This window comes from Cannabis sativa, chromosome 4 (genome assembly GCF_029168945.1).
Source record: "Cannabis sativa cultivar Pink pepper isolate KNU-18-1 chromosome 4, ASM2916894v1, whole genome shotgun sequence".
NCBI classification, from domain to species: Eukaryota; Viridiplantae; Streptophyta; class Magnoliopsida; order Rosales; family Cannabaceae; genus Cannabis; species Cannabis sativa.
Genome location: NC_083604.1, coordinates 49,907,389 through 49,922,484, shown reverse-complemented (window position 1 = coordinate 49,922,484; position 15,096 = coordinate 49,907,389). Strand labels below are relative to the sequence as shown.

General features: G+C 35.4%; 2 protein-coding genes across 2 annotated transcripts; one reads left to right on the top strand and one right to left on the bottom strand.

The window, feature by feature from the left end:
• The first annotated feature begins 319 nt into the window (after positions 1-319).
• On the top strand, positions 320-4,717 carry LOC115712909 (uncharacterized). Its single transcript, XM_030641329.2, has 7 exons — positions 320-952; positions 1,607-1,747; positions 1,841-2,206; positions 2,488-2,733; positions 3,267-3,359; positions 3,712-3,912; positions 4,229-4,717. The coding sequence occupies exons 1-7, from the start codon at positions 518-520 to the stop codon at positions 4,442-4,444; spliced, it is 1,698 nt and encodes a 565-aa protein (XP_030497189.2). The 5' UTR covers positions 320-517; the 3' UTR covers positions 4,445-4,717.
• On the bottom strand, positions 4,697-7,343 carry LOC115712911 (cytochrome P450 716B1). Its single transcript, XM_030641330.2, has 4 exons — positions 6,526-7,343; positions 5,905-6,346; positions 5,212-5,399; positions 4,697-5,121 (listed from the first exon to the last, which is right to left on the bottom strand). Exons 1-4 carry the CDS (start codon positions 7,015-7,017, stop codon positions 4,819-4,821), a joined length of 1,425 nt encoding a protein of 474 aa, XP_030497190.2. The 5' UTR covers positions 7,018-7,343; the 3' UTR covers positions 4,697-4,818.
• Between the last annotated feature and the right edge of the window lie 7,753 nt (positions 7,344-15,096).

The window sequence follows — 15,096 nt, the reverse complement described above, 5'->3', positions numbered from 1 at the left end:
CTTAATAACTACATAATCTAAAATTAATGGTAAAAAAAACTTCCCTACCAGTAAGTAATTTATGCTAAATTCTACCATAATTTTGTCATATATATTATAAGAATATATATATTATAAGAATATATGTTTTGTGCAAGTGTGCACGTGTTAGACAAAATGAAAGGAAAAAAAGTATATTCTTACATTATACTAAAAGCAATGCCAATGCCAGTGCCAATGCAAATGATATTCTTAGGCAAATGGAGACAAAATTTAAAAGGAAAAATTTGCTTGCACCCAACAATACAAATAAAACATTAAACTAAAACTTTGAGTGTTAAACTAAAATATTAAACAATACAAATATGAAACTAAAACTTTTGTCAAAAACTAAATAAAATAAAATATTATACTAAATCTGGATGAACAATTAAATAATAAAACTTTTAGGGCAAAAAATAAAAATAAAAATTAAGTAATAAAACTAAAAAATTTGAGGAAAAAATAAAAAATAAATTAAGTATATTCGCATAAGTAGATGAAATTGGAAATGGGGATTTGGATTTTGGAGAGACAAAGAAGTCCTATCCATTTGGTTTGGTGTACGAACAAACCAACAAAACCTATAATGGCCTCATCTTCCTCTTTACTCTTCGAATCCATTCTCATCCCCCTCCTCCTCCTCACCACTTTCTTCCCATCCTCCTCCTCGCTCGCCGGCGCTGTCAATCCTCCGTTTCATCCCAGAGATGTGCTTCCTCTCTTGCCCAGACAGCTCTCATGGCCTATTCTCAACTCTCTCCACAGCGCCGTCGACCTTTTGCCCACTTTCGTTGGCGCAGCCTCAGTCTCCGCCTTATCCTCCAACCACACCCTCAACTGGAAAGGAGCCTGCTTTTACGAGAATAGCGCTTGGGTAGAGTTTCATAACAAGAGTGGCTCTGAGTTTGGGGGCGGAACGCTTCATATCAAGGTTTGAATGTCAATTTCAGATTTGGGCTGCTCTTGAACTTTTTATTCAAGTATGGAGTAGTGATCATTTATTATTTGCTTTTAATTGAAGAACTTTATTGCTCAATCAATTTTTTATTGGTGGGATTGATATTTGGTTGTGCGAGAAAAAATAGCTACTTTTATTTGAATTTGTTAGTTATAACTATTCCAGTCCTTTATATTTTATTTTCCCCTTTCTAACATGGAGTATTTTTGGAACTTTCTTTTTCCCTGAACTCAATATTTTTTGGTCGTTTTTGTTATTTGTATTGATGGGGTCTTTCAAGGTTTGTCATATTTGAATACACACCAGTTTTTAGTGTTTTGTCTTCTTTTCAGTTTAATTCTGTTGTGAATTTTGTTAAAGCAGTTTTATTGTACGACGTCTATGGTCGTGACTTTTTCCCTAGTCTGATTCAAAGAAGTCATTAATTGGGAATACTTAACAAGTTATCCAACTAATTGTAATACTTAAAATCTTAACTCATTAGCATAATCCACTGTATTTATTTATTGAATAAAGAATGAACATTCTGTATCATTTTCAAGCTTTTGATTTCCATAACTTCAATATGTACTTTGTTATATTTTATCAAAGGGAGTAGTCTTTCATTTAACCATTTTTCTTGTGCAGATGAGCAAAGCTCATAGTTGGACATGCATGGATATATATGTCTTTGCAACTCCATATCGTGTAACTTGGGATTACTACTTCCTAGCTCGAGAACATACACTTGAGTTTGAAGCATGGGGAGGGAAAGCTGAGTTTGAATATGTAAGTTTCTAGTATTGCTAATTCTGAACTTACTAAATGTTCATGTTTCTAGAAGTATATTGGTTGCATTATGACCCTTGCCCTGTACATCAGGTTAAACGAAAGGGAGTTTCAATTTTTCTCATGCAAGCAGGGATGCTTGGAACCCTCCAAGCGCTTTGGGAAGTATTTCCTCTATTTACAAATACTGGATGGGGTGAGAACTCCAATCTTGCATTTCTGAAGAAGCACATGGGGGCTACTTTCGAACAACGTCCTCAGCCATGGGTGACAAACATCACTGTTGATGATATTCACTCGGGAGATTTCCTCGCAATATCAAAGATCCGTGGACGATGGGGTGGTTTTGAGTCTTTAGAGAAGTGGGTTACGGGATCTTATGCTGGTCATACAGCTGTTTGCTTGAGAGATTCTGAAGGGAAGCTCTGGGTTGGTGAATCGGGACATGAAAACGAAGAGGTAGACCGTAGACATATAATAGTAGCTAAAATAGATGAAGTACACAAGAACTTAGTATTTTATGGATTTCCAATAATCTCTTATTAATATAACTTTTGTCTAATATATAAACATAAAAAGTTTCACATTTATGTTTTTTTTTTTGGAACAAACAAAAAGGCGTTCAATAATTAATTTGAGGAGTGGAGGGAAGGAGTGTGGGGGGTTGGGGATAAACTTTATGTTAATTGAAGATTGGTTTGTGCTTACTGCAAATATGACTTTTGGAATTCCTTTTGTAGGGAGAAGATATAATTGCTGTGTTACCATGGGATGAGTGGTGGGATTTTGAGCTGAACAAGGATGACTCCAATCCTCAGATTGCACTGCTTCCCTTGCATCCTGATATTCGTGCAAAGTTTAACGAGACAGCTGCTTGGGAGTATGCAAGGAGCATGGATGGAAAACCATATGGATATCATAATATGATATTTAGCTGGATAGATACTATAGAGGGAAATTATCCACCTCCCTTGGATGCCCATTTGGTAAATCATCTACCCTTTAAGAGTTAATACTGGATTTTGAATTTAACATGATTCCAAATGTGTTGTGTTTTAGCCTTATCAATTCATTTCTACCTTAATATTGGTTTAATATTGCTATGGTCCCAGCTCAACACCACATGATGTGTGTATGGTGATTGGTGCAATTTAATAAAAACTTCACATATTTTATTTTGAATTCGAACATTTTGTACCAATCATCATATGTTGCAATATCCAAATTGGTTTTCTTACACTGAAACATTTCAAATTTGCGTTTAATTTTTGCATGGTTCTTTTCTATCTACATTGTAATTTACATAATGATTCAAAGTATCATGCTTAGAAAGGGTATTGACTTAATTTTTTTACTTTGTTACCGTCTCGCCCAAACATATAAACACCAACGTCGTTCCAGCAATCATTAAATTGTTCTTCACTCGTTCTCTCGTGTTTGTTTCAACTTCAAGTTCGTGATTCAATGTTATAGAATTCTTGATTAGTAAGTTTTAATTGTCGAATCTGTTGTTCTGTAGGTTGCATCTGTTATGACAGTTTGGAACCAAATGCAGCCTGCATATGCTGCTAACTTGTGGAATGAAGCCTTGAACAAGCGCCTTGGAACTCAGGTCCTGTAACAGTCTCCATTCCCTTTACTCTTATGAGTTTTAATTTGTAGAAGAACCAATTGTGGATTCCTAGGCTAACCATTTCATTGTTTTTCTGTACGACATATTTATTATGCTCAAATATTATAAATGAAAATAATAAATTATTTTTGGGATTCCTGGGTACCAGGAAACATAAGCGCATTATGAACATTATGTTTGTTTGAAGATTTCACATTTCCTGCTCAAGTTGAGAGACAAAACTAGATAAATATGAATGATAATATTCTATTATTTCCCCATATCGTTGGTGGAATTTGTAATTTGTTTGTATTGGAGTGGAGACATGATATCAAATTTCTATTGCGTGCAGGGCCTTGATCTTCCTAACATTCTTGTAGAAACTGAAAAGCGTGGATCCTCTTTTGATGAGTTGTTGACAATTCCAGAGCAAGATGATTGGTTGTATAGTGATGGGAAGTCAACATCTTGTGTTGCTTTCATTCTTGAAATGTATAAGGAGGCTGGGCTTTTTGATCCAATTTCTAGCTCTATAGAAGTCACTGAGTTTACAGTAAGTCCATCCTGGATAGTTTAATGTAAACGTACTATTCATCACCATAACTTAGCAGAACGTAAAAGGAGAAATTTCTTTAAAATCTGCTGTATATAAATATTTTAGTTTTCTCAAATATGATAGATGATAAGCAGAACTCATGAACAGTCTTCTATAGTAAATAATTAACCTTTTAGGAGAGAACAAAATTACAGAGAAATAAAGAATTTATGGATGTGCATTGTAGATGTGATATTTTGGGTTATGTAGAACTTTCTTTCTTGAAGGGTTTTTCAGAGTTTCTGTTTTTAGTAATGTATTGCTGATTGTGCAGATAAAAGATGCTTACATTCTTAAGTTCTTTGAGGATGATCCTAACCGCTTGCCAAAGTGGTGCAACGATGCGGACACGGTAAAACTTCCATTTTGTCAGATTCGGGGAAAGTATCGGATGGAATTACCTGGCTATAATACACTGGAACCATACCCACACATGAATGAAAGGTGCCCTTCCCTTCCCCCCAAATACTCTAGATCCCAGAACTGCTAGAAGAAGTTTTACGGCTTCACATTGTTACACCCTTAAGATGTTATACCGATATCTTACTAGTTATGTTATGTAAATTCTCCATGGATTCTGTGCCACGCAAGTTAGAAGATGCAAGTGCAAGCTTTTACTTATCTCCCTTGTAAATATAACTTAAGATAGTACAAACATTAGAATTGTAATTCTTGTACAAGTTATGGTAGACAGCTTTAAAAATATTGTACAGACATGAATAGTTAATGAATTAAAATGTTCTTTTGGAATTTGGAACTGAAATGTCCTTGTTTTTGGTCATTATGAAATTGAGCTCTTTTGATTCTTGAAAACAAAGTATATATACCATGCTAGTAGCAAAAGATCAACTAGAATGATACATGTTACAGTGGGTTCTTTTGATTGATTTGAAGTGGTAACCCTTGAGCTGGTACTGGCATGGGATCTCTGCTGAAAGTGCTGTCTGCACATAGCTTCCAAGTGAACCTTGTGACCAGATAATGGATTGTGATAAGCGTTTCTATCCTTGCAAATTCAATTCCTGGACACATTCGAGGTCCTCCTCCGAAACCCACAAATGAGCAAGGTGGAACTGAAGCTTGATTTTCAAATCTGTTGGGATCAAACTTTGTTGGCTCTGGGTATATGTTATTGTCCATATGAGTCATTGGTGAAGCCCAGAATATCTGAAGAGTTTAAGTCAGCTTTTGGTGTTAGTACTAATACGAAAGAGAGGTTAAGAGAGTTGAGAAGAAAAGACTGAGATTTTGACTTACTTGCCACCCTTTAGGAATGAGGTATCCACCATACTCTATATCCTTTAGCGCTTTTCTGAAACTACCAAAGATAGGAGGAATCATCCTCAGAGTTTCCATTGCAACTCTCCATGTGTACTTCATCTTGGAAAGGTCTTCCCATGTGAGAAACATCCCTGCTTCCTTGGTTCTTGCTATATTTTCTTGTTCTGAAACCATAAACTAACAACCATCAGCCAGAACTTAATATGATGAAAAAGTTTAAAAAACAACCTTTCTGACTCAAGCTGCTACAGTAGATGGGGGCTGTTTGGGCATGGCATGGCCTGGCCTGGCATTCTGTAATCACCACAAATTGTGACATATGGAGGACATTGGGCCACTTGGATTTTCGATGATATAGAAGAGGACATAGGAGCCATGTGGGGTGGCAATTTGGATATTCAAAATGAGGAATTTAAAGAATTCTCTTATTTTGTGCTGCTATGTGATTAACAGCTATGGCTGTAATTGGCTTGAGTCTTGTCATGTTATGTTGGTTTAGTAAGCAATACCTTTTTTCCTCCGCTATAAGTAAGGTTATTTATACATAACGGGAGAACGCCAGTTTAAGACAAGTGATCTCTTTTATTTATTTTTATTTTAAAAAAAAACAGAAAAAGAAACTTTGAACAATTAGTCTTTCAGATATCACATGAAAAAGAGTTTGTTTACCTTGAAGAACATTTTCGTAAACAGCAGGCTCGTTGGATAGAAACTGCAGCATAAAAGTAATAAGAACAGATGAAGTGTCATGTCCTGCTGTCATAACTAGCAGAACATTGTGAACCATTTCTTCTTCTGTTATCATTTCTTCATTGTTGTCATTTCGGATACTAAGCAAGCAAGTGATGAGGTCTTGATGTGGAGAAGCACCTTTCTGTTCCAAATCCACCCTCTTTTCGCTTATGAGCTGTCTCAACATGTTTTGAGCCAGTTTGCTCGCTTGCAGGCTGCGTCTGTATCGTGTGAAGGGAAAGTTTAGAGGAACTGACCACATTCCACCCATCATTTGTCGAAACAAACCCACAAGTTTGTCTCTTTGAGACCCTCGTTGTATTCCGAAAAGAAGAGAGCTTATTATGTTGAAAGTTAGGGTCTTCATCAATGGTAGGACCTATATTACCACAGCAGGTTCATTTATTGATCCATGTACTCTTTGTTTAAAAAGCAAGCATACTGAGTAGTGATTCATCTTACTAACAAAACCTTTACAACAAACGTATCATGATTCATATAGCTCAAGTCTTAATCATGTTTGTATAACAAGAACAGAAAATAATAATTATAACATACAGTTACTTGCTGTTTTCCTTGCCAATGCATCTCAAGGTGCCACCTGATTTCTTCTTCCAACTTTCCCACACAATCTTTAAGTGACTCTGGCCTCAAAAACAACATAAGTGCGTTTCTAACTCGCTTGTGATCATCTCCCGTCAGCTCTAAAAGACTCCGGTCACCAAGAACCATCTGTATGGACTTGACTTGTTGGTTAGTGATGATGCTGCAACTGCTAGTGAATATGAACTTGTTTGCAGCAGGTCCGTGGAGAAAAACTGTTGGATTTCCGAAGAGGCTTAGTTTTGAAATAGGACCATACTTTTTTATTCTTTTCTCCAGCCATTTTTCTGCTGTGTTTGCTCTCATTGCTCTTAGTAAACTTAGGCTTTGGCCTATTATGGGTAGTCCTAGTGAACCAGGAGGAAGTTTTTTTGCTGATCTTTTTCTCTTTATTAGTATTAGGAAGATTGGGATGAGAAGCATGAGAGTTGTGAATAAAATACTCATGATGTATATGAAAGAGAGAGAGGGGGCTTTGAGAGGGTGAAATGAAACTACGTAGGTGTTTATAGAAAATGTTTTTGTTGTTATTTGGAAGGGAATATGATAATCTTAGCCTGAAAATTCCTTTTCAGTATCTGTTGGAGAAAAAACAAAGCTATCTCCTTGAAAGACATAAACGTCATAAGGAAATAGACATGGCTATTTTATTATGAAAAAAAAAAGATCTAGTATTTTTTGACAAAACTATAAAAACTTCAAGTAAATTGGTATTAATTGATCACGTCTTTGTTAAATCTAATGTAAGTTGGCATTTCTACAGTATTGTTTAAAGTATGTTTACTGCATTTCGATATCTCTATTATATATAGTCTAAAAGATGAGCTGGTTTTGCTTTTTCTAATTAAAAAAAGAAAACAATGAAGTTTGTGTAATTAATCTTACTGATGCAGATTCCGCCCAATTTTGTCTTTGGCTTTATTGATCAATTGGAAATGTCATATGCATGAAGCCTAAGATTTTGCATTGACATTATCATTTCATGACAAAAAATGAAAACACTACGTACACCTTATTTAATTAAAAGATGCTTTCTCTTTCTCAAGTGCTGTTTTTGGTGATGCTGACAATTGAAGAGAACAAATTTACACACAAAACCTATACATTCTATTGACATTATTATTTCATGACAAACACTAAAGACAAAACCCATATAGGATTCATTTAATTAAAGAAGTCTCTTTCTTGAGTGCTTTTTTTTTGGTGATACTAACAATTGAAGAGAACTAATTTGCACACAAAAACTATAAGAGATTGTTTGAATTTTCAGTTTTTAAAATTGTATTTTTAAAAGTGAGAAAATAATATTTTAAAAATTTAATGATGTTTGGATAATATTTTGTAAAAACTATATTTAATTTTTTTTTTTACCAAGAAAAACCTACTTCTGTATTCTACACCATACCACGACATGAACCCAACCCCACCTTAGATTGGATCTGGACCCGAACTGAGATTCAGGACACAGACTCTGTTAAGACCGCTTAGCTTTAATTTGTAAATTAGCAGATAATTAGAATTTAATTATGGAAATTATTTATTAATTTTGAATTATTAATTTATGATGATTTGTTTGAATTCAAAATGCATTTTTATGTCACATATAAAAATTTCATAATTTTGCATGTTTTGTGCCTGACAACATTGGAATGCGGTGTTTGGCTATTAGAATCACATCCTAGTATTTTTAGTATAGCGGGACAATAATTTAGACATTGGGAATGTCGGGAATAGTCGGGATGTTAGAATTTTCCAAATTACCCATTAGTGCCATTTTATGGCTTTTAGTGTGGGAGGGGCAAAATGGTCATTTTGCCCCATTAGCCTTTTGTCATTTTGTGAGTTTGCTTAAGTTATTTAATCTGATTTTTTTAACTAAGTTAGCCGATATTATCTTCTAAATAAAACAAAAATTTATTTACTCATTTATTTTCAAACTTAGAAAAAATAAGAGAAAGCCATTTCTCTCTCTCTCTCTCTCTCTCTCTCTCTCTCTCTCTCTCTCTCTCTCTCTCTCTCTCTCTCAATCCCTAGACCAGCTAGGGTTTGCTGTAGCTTCTCTTCATTTCAAGCTTGTTGTTGCAAGGATTAGTGTTTTCAAGTTCAAGAGCCTATAATTTGCTGAGCAGTTGTTCCACTCAGGTTGACCGGCACACCTGAATTCGGAATTGAGGTAAGGGCAAGGCTAAAGCTGAGGAGCCGTGAGGACGAGTAGGTGAAGATTGTACATGTCGGGGCGGTTAGGCCTGGAGCGTACGATCTTAAGGGACATCAAGGCTTTTGCTGACAGTCGTTAGGCGACAATTCTTTTGTATTAAACTAGCAAACTTTTACAAATACTTTTTGTAACGGGATCCCAGATTATTATAAATGTATTACTTTATGTTTTTAATTAAATAAGAAAATTTTAATTATTCACGATTTTCAATAACCTTGTTGATTGTTACGAAAATTATAAAACAGTACGCAAGTGCACGTAATCAAGTAGTAAACTCACGCAAGTGAGGTCGAACCACAGGAAATTGGATTGATTACCACTAAACTAGATTTATGATTCTATTTGGAAAATCGACAGTTTTCAAGATTTTAAACAGAAATTCAAGAAACTTAAAGAAACAAGTAAAGATTAATCAAGATGAGAAAATAGGGAAGAGAATCCTGCTGTTTGTTTACCCAATTGTTAATGCCTAATTGCTATCATTTTCTTGATGTGAATGACAGATTATAAATTAACCTAACTCTTTTCAGATCTTTTAGGTTCTAAACCACATGTTCTCTAATTAATCTCTTAATTAAACTATCATGTAATCAACATTAAGTAATAATCTAAGTGTCACATAGGTCATGCAAATACTCTCGTTTCACATAGAACCTCGATTATCCAATGTTAGCATTCTCAATTCTCACCTTTTAGATTTTGAATTGAGATCATAAAACATGTAAAAGGTGATCAAGCTTACACATGGAATTAAACACAAATATAGATAATTTCACGAATCAAGATTGAAGGAATGACAATTATTCATTAACTAGGCAAAGCTTTAAATAAGATTCATCATCCTCCCTAAATGGGAATTTAGCTCATAAAAATAATATAAACATCCATGATTAATTTTGAAACAAAAATAGACATAAAAGAGAAATAGAGAGTAAAAGAAAGAAACTAGATGGTGATATCGCTCCGGGTCTTCAAGATTGCTTCCTCTCCTCCTTCATTCACTTTTCGGGTCAATTTCTAATTTTTCTTGGCCTTTTGAATCGTATCCCTTATATAGGAATGAGAGGTGTGCCTCTAATTAGAAAAAAATCAGAATTAGGTCAAAAATCCCGTTTTCCGTGCCTGGTCGCGACCCACTTAAAGGCTGGTCGCGACCACAGGCAAAACTCGAAAAACTGGGTTTCTGCCAAAACCTCAAGTCGCGACCATAGTCGCGACCAAATAAAAGGGTTGTGACTAGGCTATAGGCTTGTCGCGACTACTGATTCCCATTGAGCAGCTTTGGCCGATTTTTCACCAGTCTGTCCCGTCTTTTCGTCAATTGACTGAATTTGAACTCTAACGCACCGGGAACCTGAAACAAGGAAAATCAAGCGTAAAACCGCTCCAAAAGACAACAATAATCGAGAAAGTACTTATCTATAACACCCGAAACTTAGGCGTAAAATAGCCTAACAAAATTCCCCCAAACTAGATTCTTACTCTCCCTCGAGTAAGACAAAAAATTACTACTAACTACACTATCAGATAATCACAATACTGCTGCCTCATGTTCTGTTTCCTTCCATTGCTCAAACTAGAATTTCAATTCCACCAACTCTAACAATTAATTTAGATGTTCAGTTTATCACACAATGCATAAACACAAGATGACTTCACAATCGAAACAATGTTATAATAGTTTTACTCTTTCCAATCATTCCACAATCCGATAGCTCATATGCTTGCATGCTTACCTCTCTCCACTAATGTTGACAACATCCTTTCGGAATCAATAGGGCTTTTTGAGGTTTAGAAAGTATGGCTTAGATATTTGGAAAACGAAAGACAATTTTGGCTAAAGATATCATAAGCACAAAAAGAACCCACAAGCTTCTCATAATTTCAAAATTTCCCAAAGTGTTCCCACAACTATTCATGATTGAGAATTTTTTTTTTTTCCTTTTCCCAACATCACTGAATTTTTTTTCTTTTAATATTTTTTTTTGAATCATGTTTCACTTTCTTGTTTGTTTTTCAGTGATATTGAGTTTACAAAATACTCTTCTTTTTTTTTTCTCAATCTTGCAAGTTTACTTTCTTCTATCCTCTCTCTCACACCATGTATTTTGCTCCCCCAAACTCATTGCATAGCTTATGATATCATTGATAATATAGTGAAGACAAAATTAACAGTATGGATACAAATTTCGGTTCAATAGGTGAAGAACAAAACAAGTTTAGGCTCAAGAGGGTTAACTAAGCATAATCATTTCATGGTAGGCTTGAAAGGCTCAAACTATCCAAACAAATTCCTAAATCATGTTCCTATTTAATGCTGTCAAGGATTTCTCCTTGAGAGAATAAGGCATGCAAGTTCTAAGCTATCCAATCAATCTTACAACAAACCATAGTAAAACAATTATAACATATTTCACAGATCGTCAAATTGCATTCATACACATGTTTCACAAGCATTCAAACTAATCCAAAGATTAACAGAATTAAGCACACATTTATTTTACAATTTCAGAACACATTACAATTAACAGCAGCACACAACTATCTTTTAGCTTATTGCCCATTCCTAACTAAAAATAGAAAAAAAATTAAACAGAAAATTAAAAATTTTAAAGTCTATCCCCCCAAACTAAATATCACATTGTCCCCAATGTGTAAAAATAAAATGCAAAGGTGAGAGACTTACATGAGACCCTTTCAAAAAGGATTCGGTGGCGGCGGTTGATCATACAGGTAAAACCGAGGAGGTGGCGCCAAATAGTTCAGGTTCTCAATCCCGATGTTCATTCTGTTGATGAGAGAGTTGAGTTGGTTAACTTGTCCCTCATCATGAATACTCCTTTGCACCATATAATTCTGCATGTGATTATTTTGCTGAATGATGTAACTCAGTTGTGCATGAGTATACTGCATCGTCGGATCAATAGGCCCAAGCAGTTGTGGGGGCTCGTCCTCCTCTTCCTCGACACTAGGTTCTCTTCGCCGCCTTCGGCCTTGTTGTTGCTCATCAGCGGGTGGTTGTCCATAAGGATGAGGCTCCTTGAGCCTGTTGACAATACTGATATCCATCTTCCTTTGCGGTACCACAGTAATGTCATATTCCAGTTGAGGCACGTCATATGTCCCGCAAAGATCAGTGATAACGCCCGCCAAACCAAGGCCACCACCCGTGGCTCCTTGAACAATCTGTTCAATGCTTCCTCGGATAACTTGTCTAATGTTGATATTGTACCCCTTTATGATGGCATACACATATTTAAGCCTATCCATCTGGACCTCCGAGAAATGTTTGCTTGGCACCAACTGAGCACTCACAAAGTATAGCCAGATTTTTTCCACCGGGTTGATTTCACATTGGTGCAGAATGGACCCGTCTTGCCCATCATTAACGTGGAACCTCAGCCCTGGGAATCCCACAGTTTCAGTCACATCTACCATGTCAAACTGCTCATCCTCCTCAATAATTCAGAGGTGCTGATCTTCTCTTGAATAGTCCGGGACAACGTACATGGCGTTGATGGCGTCGGCTGTAGCGGGAACATTCTTACCCCACACCTTAATTTCACCATTTCTGCGCTCGGGCCAATTAGCAAGAAATTCACATGCCATGGTGACATTAGCCCGGCCCCTAGCATCAACAAAACTACCCCATTTCATCCTTTCAATTTGGGCTCGAATCGTCTCAAACCGCGGTTGACGCTTTAGAGGTTTGTCAGGAAATTTAATACCTCGGTCTTCAATGTATGGCCTAGCCATGAGCCTCATAAACCGGTTTTGTGCAGCCTCATTAACAAACCAGGTTTGATCAAAACCCGTAGGTGGTGAGTTTGATGATGAATCCCCTTCCTCATTATTTCTTGTTCTTTTTGGACCCATGTTAGCACAATAGCAAAAATTTCACAAAAAATAATTCTAGAAAAAATTGGGCAGCAGTTCCCCTTAAATTTCTTACTTTCCCAAATTTTAAAATTGCACCAGAACAGTACAAATAATAACAATAATAATTCAAATCCACAATATAAACTCAACAATTCCACTATTAACAACAAATTTCCAAATATTCAATATTTTCACTAAAATCCCTAAATCATTCAATCAATTCCTTAAATATAATAGAGAGTGATACTTACAAACTCGAAGAAGCCACTACTCAACCTCCATTGTTGAATGTCCTTGAAAGCTTGAGGTTGAAGATGAAGAATGATGGTATTTTTAGATTTGGGGTGAAATTGATATTTTAGGGTGTGATTTATGATGAAAAGTGGTGATTGATGATGAAATGGGTTAGGATTGAAGAAATTGGTATAAAGATAAAAGAATTGAAAAATGGGTGATTTTTGGGGTTGGTTTTTGGCTGAGAACAATGGTGTTTTGACTGAGGAGAATAGTTAGGTTTAGGTTTGATTTGGGTGGAAAAATTTGGATTTTATAAAAATTTTCGAAAGCTAGTCGCGACAAGCCCATGGGCTGGTCGCGACTGTTGGGTTTTATGCCCTAAATAAAACTCATTTCAATATAATCAGATTTACTTATTAATATAGATCAGAAATAACATTTAATGTTGCATGGTTCACATGATTTATTTCATGATTATATGTATATAATGTATAAATTCATCTGAAACCCTTTTCACATACATGATCCTGTTTATTGTGCCGTCAACACATTGGAAAGTAAACATGACTATGTGAATAAAGTTTCCTAGATTTATCAGACACAGGGTTTTACTGATATGATAATCTACAACAGAGTTTACTCGCATTTGGAGAAGTGCTATGTTCTTTCCAGAGCATTGGTTAAAGTAAAGCTCAGGTTGGATGCATGGAGTATGCATCAAAAGGGACCGATATTGAACTTTGACTTAGATTTATTAAACTTACCGTAATATCTATTCAAGTCAATATCGCCTAGTTGATCCTAGATCAAATGTTCTTAATCCTGTTATGATTAGGCTCAATCTCAGGAGGCTATTCGTGTTCTTTGATTTGTTAGTTAAGCCTACTTTTAGGTCAGGGTGATACGTACATTTTGGGAACACGGTAGTGCAATTGAGTAGGAGCGCTAGCATAAACATGGAATCTATAGCTTCTATCTGGCGAATAGTAAGCAAAGGATGATCTCCCTCGAGCTTGACCAAACGAACATAAATGGTGGAGTACTCATTTCACATAAGCTGAAATATCATTTATACGGGGTCAAGTGTTTTAAGGATAAAATACATTGTAGGGTGTAACGGTAATCTAATCCCTTTACAGTGTAGATCATTCATATAGAGGATCATTGATCACATTAGGATTACAACAATGGATAACTAATGATGTGTCTATATGGTGGAACATATAGAGCATTCTATATACTGAGAGTGCAATTCTAAGTTCTATGCGTGGATTCAACGAAGAATTAATAAGTTAGTGAATTTTAGTAATAAATTCTTGATCTACTTATTGGAAGCTCGGTTATATAGACCCATGGTCCCCACACTAGTTGAGATAATATTGCTTGTAAGACTCATGTAATTAGTTTTGATTAATCAATTATAATTCTTAAATTAGACTATGTCTATTTGTGAATTTTTCACTAAGTAAGGGCGAAATTGTAAAGAAAGAGTTTTAAGGGCATATTTGTTAATTATGATACTTTGTATGGTTCAATTAATAAATATGATAAATGACAATATTATTTAATAATTATTTATAGTTATTAAATAGTTAGAATTGGCATTTAAATGTTTGAATTAGAAAATTGGTGTTTTTGAGAAAATCAGATGCAGAAAAGATAAAACTGCAAAATTGCAAAAAGTGAGGCCCAAATCCACTAGTATAGGGCCGGCCACTTTCATAGGAATTTACCTCTGATATTTTCATTATTTTAATGCCAAATAATTCAAACCTAACCCTAGTGGAATGCTATAAATAGATAGTGAAGGCTTCAGGAAAAACACACTTCTTCTGACACTTTCTGAATCAGAAAAACCTTAGCCTTCTCTCTCCCTATCTTTGGCCGAACCTACTCTCTCTCTCTTCCTCTTGAATTTCGAAATCCTTAGTGTATGAGTAGTGCCCACACACAGCAAGTGATACCTCAACCATAGTGAGGAAGATCATGAAGAAAGACTTTCAGCAAGAAGGAGTTTCAGCATCAAAGATTCAGAGAAAGAGATCCAAGTTCAGATATTGATAATGCTCTGCTACAGAAAGGAATCAAGGGCTAGATATCTGAACGGAAGGAGTCATTTAATTTCGCTGCACCCAATGTAAGGTTTCTTTAACTTTATATGTGTTTATTTCATCGTTTTAGAAAGTTCATAT